The sequence below is a fragment of the Tachysurus vachellii genome, chromosome 4, assembly GCF_030014155.1.
Source record: "Tachysurus vachellii isolate PV-2020 chromosome 4, HZAU_Pvac_v1, whole genome shotgun sequence".
Classification (NCBI taxonomy): Eukaryota; Metazoa; Chordata; class Actinopteri; order Siluriformes; family Bagridae; genus Tachysurus; species Tachysurus vachellii.
Window position 1 is genome coordinate 1,692,574 of NC_083463.1, and position 15,294 is coordinate 1,707,867.

Sequence of the window (15,294 nt, forward strand, 5' to 3'; positions counted from 1 at the left end):
AGTAAGGCAGCGAGGCAGAGTGAGGTGTAGAGTAAGGCAGCGAGGCAGAGTGAGGTGTAGAGTAAGGCAGCGAGGCAGAGTGAGGTGTAGAGTAGGACAGCGAGGCGGGGTGAGGTGTAGAGTAGGACAGCGAGGCGGGGTGAGGTATAGAATAAGACAGCGAGGCAGAGTGAGGTGTAGAGTAAGGCAGCGAGGCAGAGTGAGGTGTAGAGTAAGGCAGCGAGGCAGGGTGAGGTGTAGAGTAGGACAGCGAGGCAGGGTGAGGTGTAGAATAAGACAGCGAGGCAGGGTGAGGTGTAGAGTAAGGCAGCGAGGCAGGGTGAGGTGTAGAGTAAGGCAGCGAGGCAGAGTGAGGTATAGAGTAAGGCAGCGAGGCAGAGTGAGGTATAGAGTAAGGCAGCGAGGCAGAGTGAGGTATAGAGTAAGACAGCGAGGCAGGGTGAGGTCTAGAGTAGGACAGCGAGGCGGGGTGAGGTATAGAGTAAGGCAGCGAGGCAGAGTGAGGTGTAGAGTAGGACAGCGAGGCAGGGTGAGGTGTAGAATAAGACAGCGAGGCAGGGTGAGGTAAAGAATAAGACAGCGAGGCAGGGTGAGGTATAGAGTAAGGCAGCGAGGCAGGGTGAGGTATAGAGTAAGACAGCGAGGCAGAGTGAGGTGTAGAGTAAGGCATCGAGGCAGAGTGACGTGTAGAGTAAAGCAGTGAGGCAGAGTGAGGTGTAGAGTAAGGCAGCGAGGCAGAGTGAGGTGTAGAGTAGACAGCAAGGCAGGGTGAGGTGTAGAGTAGGACAGCGAGGCAGGGTGAGGTGTAGAGTAGGACAGCGAGGCAGGGTGAGGTGTAGAATAAGACAGCGAGGCAGGGTGAGGTATAGAGTAAGGCAGCGCGGCAGGGTGAGGTATAGAGTAAGGCAGCGAGGCAGGGTCAGGTATAGAGTAAGGCAGCGAGGCAGAGTGAGGTATAGAGTAAGGCAGCGAGGCAGAGTGAGGTATAGAGTAAGGCAGTGAGGTATAGAGTAAGGCAGCGAGGCAGAGTGAGATATAGAGTAAGGCAGCGAGGCAGAGTGAGGTGTAGAGTAAAGCAGCGAGGCAGAGTGAGGTGTAGCGTAAGGCAGCGAGGCATGGTGAGGTGTAGAGTAGGACAGCGAGGCAGAGTGAGGTGTAGAGTAAGGCATCGAGGCAGAGCGAGGTGTGGAGTAAAGCAGCGAGGCAGAGTGAGGTGTAGCGTAAGGCAGCGAGGCATGGTGAGGTGTAGAGTAGGACAGCGAGGCAGAGTGAGGTGTAGAGCAGGACAGCGAGGCAGGGTGAGGTGTAGAGAACCGTGTAGGAACCATGAGGAGGAACATCCTCCTCATGCAGCAGATGTCAGAACCGTTTCTCAGCTGTGTGAGATGATGAAGTGTAAACACAACACCACCACAATGTCTGTAAGAAACCGGACCTGCTCCAACCCTCTAATCTGAGTTTCCTCAAGAAATCCTTCCTCCACCCTCATTTTCACTTCTACACCTTTCTGTTCTCCCTGGAAAAAGTGAACCATTTCCTCCTGGAACTTAAATGTGAACTTAAAGGAGTTCTGCATCCAGAGTATCGGTCATCAAGCTGAAAACCACGAGTGACTTCATGACATGACACCAAGCTGAGAGCAGATTCATCTCCCTGTGTATGACATCATAACGCTCTGATGACATCAGCCTGCATCCTGCACAAACCATACAATAAACTCGCCAAGGCTAAAGTCAGCGTCGTCACGGTGACGGGGCACGTTATAAAACTTCGAAGAGTCCAGATTTGGGGCTTTATTTGCATACTCATTTGCATATTACAGCTTCCTCTGGCATTGGTATTGAGATGATATTTAACAAACAACGTGGCGGTGCTGAAGAGAGAGAGAAGCAGGCTGGAACATGGATAAGACCTCCATCTTCCTGAGAAAGAATGTGATATTAAATTAAACTCAAACAGTTCTAGACCTTTTTAGATCGACGTTACTGAGTCGACATCAACAACAACAACAACAACAACAAATCAAACGCTCCTGAATTTGGAGATCTAACCCATGTTTCAGGGAGAGTTCAGGTATTGTGGGGGAGGGGGAGGGGCAAAGACAGGAAGCGAAGAGACCCCAGTGAAGAGGTTTTGAGTGTAAAACTCAAATCTCACACCATCACATATTTCACCAGCGGCGATCTTTTATTATATAAACACAGGATCAAAGAGAACATGTTCTAGAACCTTCTGTATAGTGTGTGTGTGTGTGTGTTTGTGTGCATGTGTGTATATACTGTGTGGGAGAGAACTAAGAACTATAACATCTCAGCATTCCTGTCCTCCTCAGCAGCCTCCCAGTGCACAACTCAAGCCAACACACACACACACACACACACACACACACTCACACATACACACTTACTTTAGTGTTCTAACCTTCAAACCTGAAATACATTCCTGTATTAATCATTGTGATGTGAGTGTTAAGAAAACACAATAGAGCTGTGAGTCTCAAACAGACACACACAGGAAAGGTGGAGATCACACACACACACACACACACACACGCACTCACACACGCACGCACACACGCACGCACACACGCACGCACACACGCACGCACACACGCACGCACACACGCACGCACACACGCACGCACACACACACGCACACACACACGCACACACACACGCACGCACACACGCACGCACACGCACGCACACGCACGCACACGCACGCACACGCACGCACACACACGCACGCACACACACACGCACACACACGCACGCACACGCACGCACACGCACGCACACACACGCACACACACGCACACACACGCACACAGATTTAGACAAGGGGGGGAAAAGCAAAATGCTGAATGAAAATAAAGTATAAATAAAACTACTAAGACTGTTACAAACAAACGGCTTTGAAAGTGGAATCATGCACTTAAAGATTTAACGTCGTCAAACTACTGACTACAAAAGAGTGATAATGACTTTAAAAATTACTTTAAATTCTAAAAAAAACAAGAGAAACAAAAAACAATATATTAAGACAAAATGATGAGACAATGAGTCAAAATAAATACCTGGTAGGGCAAAATAATTGTAATGATCGACAACAAAATGAGATACCAAGAAAAAATGACAACCTGGTAAGACAAAACAATAACTTAAAAGTAAATACAATACGAAAAGTGTGTGTGTGTGTGTGTGTGTGCGCGCAGCTGGGAGAAACAGACTGGAATTAAAGCTAAATAAATAGAATAATAAATTATTTATTATATTTCCGTGTAATTGTCTCCACACACACACACACAAACACACACACACTTTTTTGAGAAAACAGCTGTCAGTGTTTGTGTATGATTATAAACAAGCACACGAGCCTGATGATCAGGGGGTGCACAAACTTTTAGGCAGTACATTTGATACACACACAGTTCAGACCCCTGCTACAGAATCACACCTGAGAACAGAAGAGCTGAGCACTTATCTCCCCCCCCCCCCATCCCCCACACCTGAGCTCAGGTACAGCTGCGGCTAACACTAACAGGCTAACACTAACAGGCTAACACTAACAGGCTAACACTAACAGGCTAACACTAACAGGCTAACACTAACAGGCTAACACTAACAGGCTAACACTAACAGGCTAACTGAAAGATAGACTAGTTAATGAGGGATCAGTCTTGAGTTTCAGTTCAGCCTCACACCTCAGAATGTTCTTCTGTAATCAGGTCCAACGGAGGGAGGGAGGGAGGGAGGGAGGGAGGGAGGATGACTGACTGACTGACAGAAAGACAGAAAGAAAGAATTCAGTAAGAAATTCTCTGCTTTGTGATGTGTGATGTGTTCAAACTGAACTGAATTAAGTCTTTACAATTTGTGAGTGGAGAAATGTGACGAAAATAACCCTTTAACCCAATAAACAGTTTTCATTTCATTTCTCCCTCGTTCCTCTCCCTCGTTCCTCTCCCTCGTTCCTCTCCCTCGTTCCTCTCCCTCGTTCCTCTCCCTCCATAAAGAGTTTCAACTCTATTGAGTAACTGATCTGATCTTTGGGTTCAGCGGCTGGTTACAGACAGGTCACATGATTATAAAATGAACAAGCTCCACCCACCAATCAAACAAACATTCAGGGGGCTGATCATGACTGGTTAGATATCTGGGACGTCTCCAAGTTATCAGGAGCAACGGCCACTTTATTAGGAACAGAACCAAAGAATATATTCTGTAATATTCTGTCTGTTATACTGAGCTCTAATTAAACTACACAATCAGTTTCATTTCCTGATTATCACGAAATCTAAAGGGAACCTGTGTGTGTGTGTATATATGTGTATGTGCGTGTCTATGTGTGTATATATGTGTGTGTGTATACACGTGTATGAGATATAGATGTGTATATGTGTATGAGATATAGATGTGTATATATGTGTGTATGTGTGTGTATATATGTGTGTATGAGATATAGATGTGTATATGTGTGTATGAGATATAGATGTGTATATGTGTGTATGAGATATAGATGTGTATGTGTGTGTATATGTGTGTATGAGATATAGATGTGTATATGTGTGTATGAGATATAGATGTGTATATATGTGTGTATGTGTGTGTATATGTGTGTATGAGATATAGATGTGTATATGTGTGTATGAGATATAGATGTGTATATATGTGTGTATGTGTGTGTATATATGTGTGTATGAGATATAGATGTGTATATGTGTGTATGAGATATAGATGTGTATATGTGTGTATGAGATATAGATGTGTATGTGTGTGTATATGTGTGTATGAGATATAGATGTGTATATATGTGTGTATGAGATATAGATGTGTATGTGTGTGTATATGTGTGTATGAGATATAGATGTGTATATATGTGTATGAGATATATATGTGTATGTGTGTGTATATGTGTGTATGAGATATAGATGTGTATGAGATATAGATGTGTATATATGTGTATGTGTGTGTATGAGATATAGATGTGTATGTGTATGTGTGTGTATGAGATATAGATGTGTATGTGTGTGTATATGTGTGTATGAGATATAGATGTGTATATATGTGTATGAGATATATATGTGTATGTGTGTGTATATGTGTGTATGAGATATAGATGTGTATGAGATATAGATGTGTATATATGTGTATGTGTGTGTATGAGATATAGATGTGTATGTGTGTGTATGAGATATAGATGTGTATGTGTGTGTATATGTGTGTATGAGATATAGATGTGTATATGTGTATGAGATATAGATGTGTATATATGTGTGTATGTGTGTGTATATGTGTGTATGAGATATAGATGTGTATGAGATATAGATGTGTATGTGTGTGTATATGTGTGTATATGTGTGTATGAGATATAGATGTGTATATGTGTGTATGAGATATAGATGTGTATATGTGTGTATGAGATATAGATGTGTATGTGTGTGTATATGTGTGTATGAGATATAGATGTGTATATATGTGTGTGTGTATATGTGTGTATGAGATATGGATGTGTATGAGATATAGATGTGTATACATGTGTGTATATGTGTGTATGAGATATAGATGTGTATATGTGTGTATGAGATATAGATGTGTGTATATATGTGTGTGTGAGATATAGATGTGTATATATGTGTGTGTGTATATGTGTGTATGAGATATGGATGTGTATGAGATATAGATGTGTATACATGTGTATGTGTGTGTATATGTGTGTATGAGATATAGATGTGTATATGTGTGTATGAGATATAGATGTGTATATATGTGTGTATGAGATATAGATGTGTATGTGTGTGCATATGTGTGTATGAGATATAGATGTGTATATATGTGTATGAGATATATATGTGTATGTGTGTATATGTGTGTATGAGATATAGATGTGTATATATGTGTATGAGATATATATGTGTATGTGTGTGTATATGTGTGTATGAGATATAGATGTGTATATATGTGTATGTGTGTGTATGAGATATAGATGTGTATGTGTGTGTATGAGATATAGATGTGTATGTGTGTGTATATGTGTGTATGAGATATAGATGTGTATACATGTGTATGTGTGTGTATATGTGTGTATGAGATATAGATGTGTATATGTGTGTATGAGATATAGATGTGTATATATGTGTGTGTGTATATGTGTGTATGAGATATAGATGTGTATATATGTGTGTATGAGATATAGATGTGTATATATGTGTATGAGATATAGATGTGTATGTGTGTGTATATGTGTGTATGAGATATAGATGTGTATATATGTGTATGTGTGTGTATGAGATATAGATGTGTATGTGTGTGTATATGTGTGTATGAGATATAGATGTGTATACATGTGTATGTGTGTGTATATATGTGTATGAGATACAGATGTGTATATATGTGTATGTGTGTGTATGAGATATAGATGTGTATGTGTGTGTATATGTGTGTATGAGATATAGATGTGTATACATGTGTATGTGTGTGTATATATGTGTATGAGATATAGATGTGTATACATGTGTATGTGTGTGTACATGTGTGTATGAGATATAGATGTGTATACATGTGTATGTGTGTGTATATGTGTGTATGAGATATAGATGTGTATATATGTGTGTATGAGATATAGATGTGTATATATGTGTATGTGTGTGTATATGTGTGTATGAGATATAGATGTGTATACATGTGTATGTGTGTGTATATGTGTGTATGAGATATAGATGTGTATATATGTGTATGAGATATAGATGTGTATATATGTGTGTATGAGATATAGATGTGTATATATGTGTATGTGTGTGTATATGTGTGTGAGATATAGATGTGTATGAGATACAGATGTGTATATATGTGTATGTGTGTGTATATGTGTGTATGAGATATAGATGTGTATGTGTGTGTATATGTGTGTATGAGATATAGATGTGTATACATGTGTATGTGTGTGTATATATGTGTATGAGATATAGATGTGTATATATGTGTATGTGTGTGTATGTGTGTATGAGATATAGATGTGTATATATGTGTGTGTATATATGTGTGTATATATGTGTATGAGATATAGATGTGTATATATGTGTATGTGTGTGTATATATGTGTGTATATATGTGTATGAAATATAGATGTGTATACATGTGTGTATGAGATATAGATGTGTATATATGTGTATGTGTGTGTATATATGTGTGTATATATGTGTATGAGATATAGATGTGTATATATGTGTGTATGAGATATAGATGTGTATATATGTGTATGTGTGTGTATATATGTGTGTATATATGTGTGTATATATGTGTATGAGATATAGATGTGTATAGAATAGATTATTGATATTACATCATCAAGGCATCCGTTTGGAGAACAAAAAAAAAAGATTCAGCTAAACCTACTTCCTGTCACCACTTCCTGTTTCACACCTCTTCAGATCAGTCTCAGATTAACATCATTTAATTTCCAGCTTAATGACGTCAGTTTTTTTTAGACGCACGACTTGACATTTTTAATAAGAGCTGACGGTTTACAAAGACAGGAGGTGGAGCCAAGTGGGCGGAGCTAAAAAATAATCAGCGGAGTTTATGCAAACGAGACGCGTTCCTCGTTAAAGCTAGAAAACGGTGACACTTTTATTGTAAAACAAACGTTTCCTTTTTTATTTAAATGAAATAAATCTAAAATATAGAGCAAGGTTTGAGTAATAAAACAGCAGGATTTTCACACACTTTAGACTTTTCAGTGAAAAAGGAGCCTTGATGTTATTCGAGTGTTGAGTGGCTTCATTAACGCCAGACTGACTCCACCTTCAGAGGCGTGAGGAGGTGTTTATATGTCGGAGGAAACAGAACTCTGGTAAGAACAGTGAGGTATTTTAAGCAGCGCTGCACTCCTGACCTCTGCCCTGTGTAATATTAAACACCGGGTCTGATTTCAAACCTTGTTCTCGCAGCTCGACGTGTTACACCTCTGAGGCTGGAGCTCCGGCGTGAGCCGTCTGAAGGCCATTCAGCCTGGAGAACATTCAGCTCTGTTTCACGTCCTGCAGACGGACCAACACTGAGACTTTTGCCCCTGAAGAGCTACAGAGACGCTTTTCATGAGAAACACAGGCCTGCTGAGTCGGTCAGGTATGAGCGACGGAGAGAGGGAGTGAGGGAGGGATAGACAGAGGTGTAGAGACTCTGTAATCATGACGGAGAACAGCACGACCTTCACTTCTCTCACACAGTCAGAAGGTCTGTTCCTGCAAGTGAACTCCTGTCTAATCACCGAGGACAAAACAAGGATAGAAAAACAACTCAAGGTCGTAACGTGAAAGTTATAAAACCTGCTCGGTGATACGATGGCACAACAACAACAACAACAACAACAACAACACCACACACACGGTCCTTCCGTAACATCACACCACAAGGAGTGACAACAAATGCAAACTAGGCAAAAGAAAAAGTTCCAGAAACGTGTGTGTATTTGTTTTTCCTCATACTTTAGTGCTAAAAAAAAAAAGAAAAAAAAAAAAAAGGATAAAGAAAACACAACCCAGGGTGCCAATACTTTATCTTTCACATGAAACACAGAAATTTGAGGACGATGAAATGTTTACTCAACTCTACCTCACACATAAATAGACCAAAACAAAAAACACACCACCCAGAAAAGTGTTTTAAAAAGAAACACCATTTCACCCAGACACAGTAAAGGGTGCCAATACTTTCCCCTCTAATATTAAATACAAAACAAATGTTAACTCAATGGCGGCGAACACAAATCGGACAAGGGCGCCAATACTTTTACCCATTAATAAAAACAGTTTAATCTCAAACGTTTTCAAAGGCACAGAGACTAAGGTGCCAATACTTTTCACACTGAGTACAACTTCAAACAAAACACCATGCCCCCCCCCCCCACAAATAGCCCTGTACAGTGCAACAAGTTGGTGCCAATATTTTTTCTCTCTCTCGTGTTTCCTTCATGGATTAAAAGTTTTGGCACCCAGTTTGATTGAGGTCAGCAGTGTCACCCAAACCCCAAGGGTGCCAATATTTTAACTTTCACCTAAAAAAAACAAAGAAAAGAAAAAAGGAAACATTTAGTAAAATTTTCCGGGTGTTTCTGGAAAAGTGAAATCCATCGTATCTGCATCACACCGCCCATGACGGAGTGACGGGTGGAGTGAGTCACTGTGAGACAAACAAACAGCAGCAGGAACACGGCTTCAGCTGAAATCTGGTCAATTCTGAAGACCTTCTCAGGAAATCTCACTTCTCTACACACACACACACACACACACACACACACACACACACACTCACACACACACACACACACACACCCCTCTCTCTCTCTCTCTCTCTCTCTCTCTCACACACACACACACACACACACACCCCTCTCTCTCTCTCACACACACACACACACACACACAATTATACTTCAACCACAAACCACAATCACACACACTACTAACCTGCATTCTGACTCCTGACCTTTTTTATGATTACTTTGAAAAACAAAAGTATTCACGCCCCTCTGAACTGATCATGTTCTGTTGTGTTAACGTCTGGAAACCACACGGATGAAGGTGCTGTAAATTAGCTGCACTAGATATAATTCACATTAATACTCGTGACGTCAACAGAAATAAAAAGAAAAGGATTTAAATGTTAATAATCCTGTAGCTCAATTGTTTAAAATATGTGATATGTGATATCTCAGTGAGAACGAATCACCGTATGAACTTTCCACCGTCTCCTCTCTCTCAGCCCTGAACACCGGGTTCATCAGAGGAGAACACAAGAGCCCAAGTGAAGCTCTGAACACATTTACATTTACGGCATTTAGCAGACACCCTTATCCAGAGTGACTTACAACTGAGGGTTAAGGGCCTTGCTCAGGGGCCCAGCAGTGGCAGTTTGGTGGACTTTGGGTTCAAACCCATGACCTTCCGATCAGTAGCCCAACACCTTAACAACTGAGCTACCACATCCCCTAACACGACGCTCCCACCACCGTGCTTCACAGCAGAATCACATTAACACATGGACACATTAACGTACACCTGCGATGTACCGGCTGCGTCGCCGTCATAGGAAATGAATGGAGATCTTCTGACCAATCAGAGTGCAGTATTGTGGAGCGCTGTGGGGGAAAAGATCAGTTTCAATTCTGTTTAAATACAAACATACAGATCTGAGTTTATATGAATAGAACGAAAGGCTGTTTGTTAATGTGTGTGTGTGTGTGTGTGTGTGTGTGTGTGTGTGTGTGTGTGTGTGTAAAACAGGGGCCTCGGAGGCATAAACACTGAGCGAAGCACATGATTTCTGCCCGGAAATGTTCCGAAGCACGACATGTTCAGCTGTTTCTAATAAAATCCCATAATTACATCACGGCAACGATCCGGACGTGTGATTAGTGAGAGACATGAGAACAAAATCATCACCTGATTCACAAAAAGATAAAAGAGGAGCGTTTTGACACTTCAACTTACTACTATGGGTGCCAGAACTTTTAGTTATGTTGCCCCCCGCCTATGGAATTCTCTTCCCCTCGATGTTCACAATAGCGAGTGCTTGCTGACTTTTAAAACGTGTCTTAAGACTTATCTTTTTATACAGGCTTTTTTATAACATGTTTTACTGAGACTTAAATGCACTTTATATATATAAATATAAATATAAATATAAATAAATATAAATATAAATATAAATATATATAAATATAAATATGCTGTTTAAGTGTTTTGTCGTATGTAATGACCTGTATATTGCTTGTAAGGTGACCTCGGGTGTTCTGAAAGGCGCCATGAAATAAAATGCATTATTATTTATTATTATTATTATTATTTTGTTTAGTCGTAATTGTTAATAGACAAGTGACAAAGTGCTGGAGCGCCATCGCTGCTGATTGTGGGCGTGGCCAGTTTTATTGTCTATTTATATGACAGCAGGAGTTATGTCAATTAAATCAAACTACGTCACGAGCGATTAAACAACATGCTGATGAGAGGTAAAGCTGTGACATCAGAAAACGTCACAAAGTGAAACTCCAACAAACCTCAGCCACAGATCAGGTCTCTGCTCATCATAAACACGAGGAACTTATCAGGAGGAACTTATAAACCTTCTCTTCTTTATCTCCATCAGTGTGTTCAATAATGTTTGATGTATGTTTAATTATGTTCAGGAACGTTACACAGAACCTTCTCAGACTTCATCACCGTCGGTCAGCGCCACAGAGAGGGTTAGTGATTATTGACTATAGAGTGTGTGTGAGGTTTCCTGGCAGTGTGTTAGTGTGGAATTAACTGAACATTCTGGATGTGATGATGATCTCACTGTTAAGTGTTAAAGAAAAAAAAAGACGTTCTATAAATGTTCTGATTTGGCTGGTAATTAAAACAATATCTGTATATATTTAACCAGACAGCAGAAACTGGACTGAACATGTAAATGAATCCCATCTAAACAGTGTTCCTGCCACCCCGAGAGTGTCCCTGCCCCCCCGAGAGTGTCCCTGCCACCCCGAGAGTGTCCCTGCCACCCCGAGAGTGTCCCTGCCACCCCGAGAGTGTCCCTGCCACCCCGAGAGTGTCCCTGCCCCCGCGAGAGTGTCCCTGCCCCCCGAGAGTGTTCCTGCCACCCTGTTACACGCCCATAGTGAATGATTTCTCTATATCTGATTGTCAGGGGGCATTAAAACCTCACCCTACATAATGACACTGTCACCCCATTGCCACCCCAGATGATGCTGTATGATGTACAGATGAAGGTCCAGACATGCGATAAAGAGTTTGGTGTTATTTGCATGATGTTGCCACCCCTTAATGTGCTCCTCCTACCCTGATGCCAGAACATTCTCACCTGGACCTACAAGTTTATCCAGAGCGACTTGTACATTATCACCTCTGATAGAGCACCTGCCACCCCATGACCACCACACAAAGACAAATCTCTCTGCTCTAGAACACAGCTAAAAAGGTTTTTGAGCGCGTACAATTAAATGTTGCCACCCCTTAGAGTCTTTTTGCCACCCTGGAATTGCCCCAAAGACATTTTTTGAAAGTTGAATAAAAAATGTCCTTACTGTAGCTTTAAAGTCTAAATCCAGCAACATGTAAGAGAAGATTCTGATATCATACAGAATTAAGGTACACGTCTCAACCCCTTACAGTGCCCCTGCCACCCTGGTGCCACCCCTTACAGTGCCCCTGCCACCCTGGTGCCACCCCTTACAGTGCCCCTGCCACCCTGGTGCCACCCCTTACAGTGCCCCTGCCACCCTGGTGCCACCCCTTACAGTGCCCCTGCCACCCTGGTGCCACCCCTTACAGTGCCCCTGCCACCCTGGTGCCACCCCTTACAGTGCCCCTGCCACCCTGGTGCCACCCCTTAGAAGGTTTAATATATCACACTGCAGTGATGCAGATCTTGAGTTTTTAAAAATGCTAAAGGAAAGATTAACCTGTAGAACACTGAATAAGATGTTAGTCACCCCACCACCCCCCAGTCACCATGCCACCCCTCTGGTCACCCTGCCACCCCCCTCAGTCATCCTGCCACCCCACTGAGTGACCCTGCTTCCCCCCTGGTCACCCTGCCACCCCCCCCAGTCACCCAGTCACCCTGCCACCCCCCCCCCCCGAGTCACCCTGCCACCCCCCTCAGTCACCCTGCTTCCCCCCTAGTCACCCTGCCATTCCTCCGGTCACCCTGCCACCCCCCTCAGTCACCCTGCTTCCCCCCTAGTCACCCTGCCATCCCTCCGGTCACCCTGCCACCCCCCTCAGTCACCCTGCTTCCCCCCTAGTCACCCTGCCACCCCCCTCAGTCATCCTGCTACCCCCCCTGAGTCATCCTGCCACCCCCTCTGAGTCACCATGCCACCCCACATGTATAAGTTGCCCCCCCACATGTATAGGTTCCCCCCCACATGTATAGATTTCCCCCCCACATGTATAAGTTGCCCCCCCCCCATGTATAAGTTGCCCCCCCCATGTATAAGTTGCCCCCCCACATGTATAGGTTCCCGCCACCCCACATGTATAGATTTCCCCCCCACATGTATAAGTTTCCCCCCCCCCGGATGTACGCGCATGTCATGTCCGCGCCCTGGAGACCGTACCTGCTGTAAACCAGACAGTCCATGTGGTTGATCTCCTGGTCAGATCGGTGTCTCCTGTAATCCTCCCACAGGTCTTTGATGGCGGTAACGGACAGGATGAAGAGCACCGGCGCGAGCGCGAGCACCGGCTGGAACGCGTTGACGAGCGGCACGAAGTTGAGCAGCGCGATGAAGACGAAGTAAACGTTGGCGAAGCGGTGGAACTGCTCGAACAGGTTCTTGGGGATGAAGGACAGCACGGTGTACTTGGTGGTCTTGATCTTGTTGTTGGCGTACAGCCGGTTGTCCTTGTGCTGCTCGTACACCACGTTCGCGTGCACGGTCCTGGTCTTACTGTCCTTTCTCCCTCTGCGCCTGTTGCGCGTCTGCACGGCGGCTCCGGGCTCCTGATTGTGCGCCATGACTTTGTCCAAACTTCTGTGTTTTTGTCCCCTAAGTGATCATGACCTTCTCCCAGCTGTGTCACTGCCCCAGGAGCCCTTCATCTTCCCTTTCTCACCTCTTACATGCTCGCTCTTTCTCTCCCGTCTTAAACTTTTATTCTTGCATCTTTTTCCCTTCTTTTGATTTTTTCCCCAGTAGAAGATGCTTTAAAGCCGAGCTCTAGTGTTCCTGCGCCTTAGGCCCGGCCCTGCTGATCTCTATCACACGCGGATACACGTCTCAAACCTTCTCGTCCATCCGCATGCTTTCAAACGCGACGGATTTTGACGCAGCCTGCGTGAGAGGCGGTGACTCTGACGTCACGACCCACTCAGGCCCCGCCCCTTCGTGGAGCTGGAAGTGCCACGCGTTATTATGGTCTCAAAGCGGCTTCTTCACGTCTTTATCTCCATGTCACACAAACAGCAGCGTGTTTTTTCACTTCCTGCTCAGTTACTGGTTCTCATACGACAAACTCCTTATGCAACAACTTTGTTTCAACTCGTTTAAACTTCATGTTTTTGTCCAAAGGGTTAAAAAAAAGATCCTGTAATGAAGCTGACTTCCTGTTATAAAGTCTGTGTGTATTATAAACACATACATTCACCTTTATAACGTCTTCATAAATATTTTACATTGACAGAAAGTTCTCATGACAGGATAAACTTTGGATTAAAAATTCTTTAAAAAGAAATAATTATTATTTTGTCTCGTAACAGATTTTTTTAAAATGTGTTTTAATAAATAAAGTTTATTATTATTATTATAAATAAAGTTTTTCTTTACAATTAATCTTAAAAATGTGACCTTAGATTTCTTGATTCCCAAATAAACGAAGCCTTATTGAAATGCGACTGACGTTAGATCGCTAGCTGGAGGCTATTGCTAACAGACTGCGCTCACGATAAAGCGATGAAATGCGTGCAAACGGAATGTAGCTACAAATAACTCAAATCCGTCCTCGTTTTATCAGTACGTGTTTGTTCGCATTTATCACAAAGCGGCTTCGCAGAAATATATCGGTTTAACGCGCGCCTTCGTGCCGTAGTTCGTCCTCATGTCACTTTGTTTAGCATGAGTTATTAGCGTCAGCGATATCTGAAGCAAGAACACACACCTCTGTTAGCTAACTAACTTGTCTCTCTCGCCATCGATCCCACAATGACTCAGAGGTGAATTAGACCGTTAACAAACGCAATCAGGTCCATAAGTATTCGGACAGGGATGCAATCCTCTGTACGCCGCCACGGCGTACAGAAGTCGTTAGCATGACTTAAGAATGACAGCCATTTTTTACACTGCCTGCAGTTCCATAGGATCAAACGTAACTGGACTCTTGACTGATAACTACGTTCATGATCGGGTGTGAACAAAGAACAAGATTCACCGCCAAGATGAACTTGTAGCAGAATGATGGGAATAACAGAATATGGAAAAGGACAGAAAGGGAGGGCTCAGGATCAAAGCACCACATCATCCATCAAACATGCTGGAGTCAGCGTTATGGCATAGGCGTGTACCGCTGACAGGAGTACTGGTGGTCACTGGTAATTCTTGATGATGTGACTGAGAGAAATAGCAGGATAAATGAAGATGAAGTGTATGGAGCTACAGTATGTTCTCATTATGATTTATCACAAATAAGCAAGAGCCTTTAACTATTCAAAGAGTGTCTGAAGAACACTTTAAAGAACACCTCAGGACTGGTGGTGGTGGTGATGGTAGTGATGACGGTGATGGTGGTGGTAG

At 42.9% G+C, this 15,294-nt stretch overlaps 1 protein-coding gene across 1 annotated transcript in view; it reads right to left on the reverse strand.

The window, feature by feature from the left end:
- Nucleotides 1-13,828, reverse strand: part of atp10a (ATPase phospholipid transporting 10A) — a 54,046-nt gene extending 40,218 nt beyond the window's left edge. The window contains exon 1 of the mRNA XM_060867369.1: nucleotides 13,123-13,828. Within this exon, the coding sequence (XP_060723352.1) occupies nucleotides 13,123-13,523 (401 nt within the window). The 5' untranslated portion in view covers nucleotides 13,524-13,828. The remainder of the gene's footprint in view (nucleotides 1-13,122) is intronic.
- Between the last annotated feature and the right edge of the window lie 1,466 nt (nucleotides 13,829-15,294).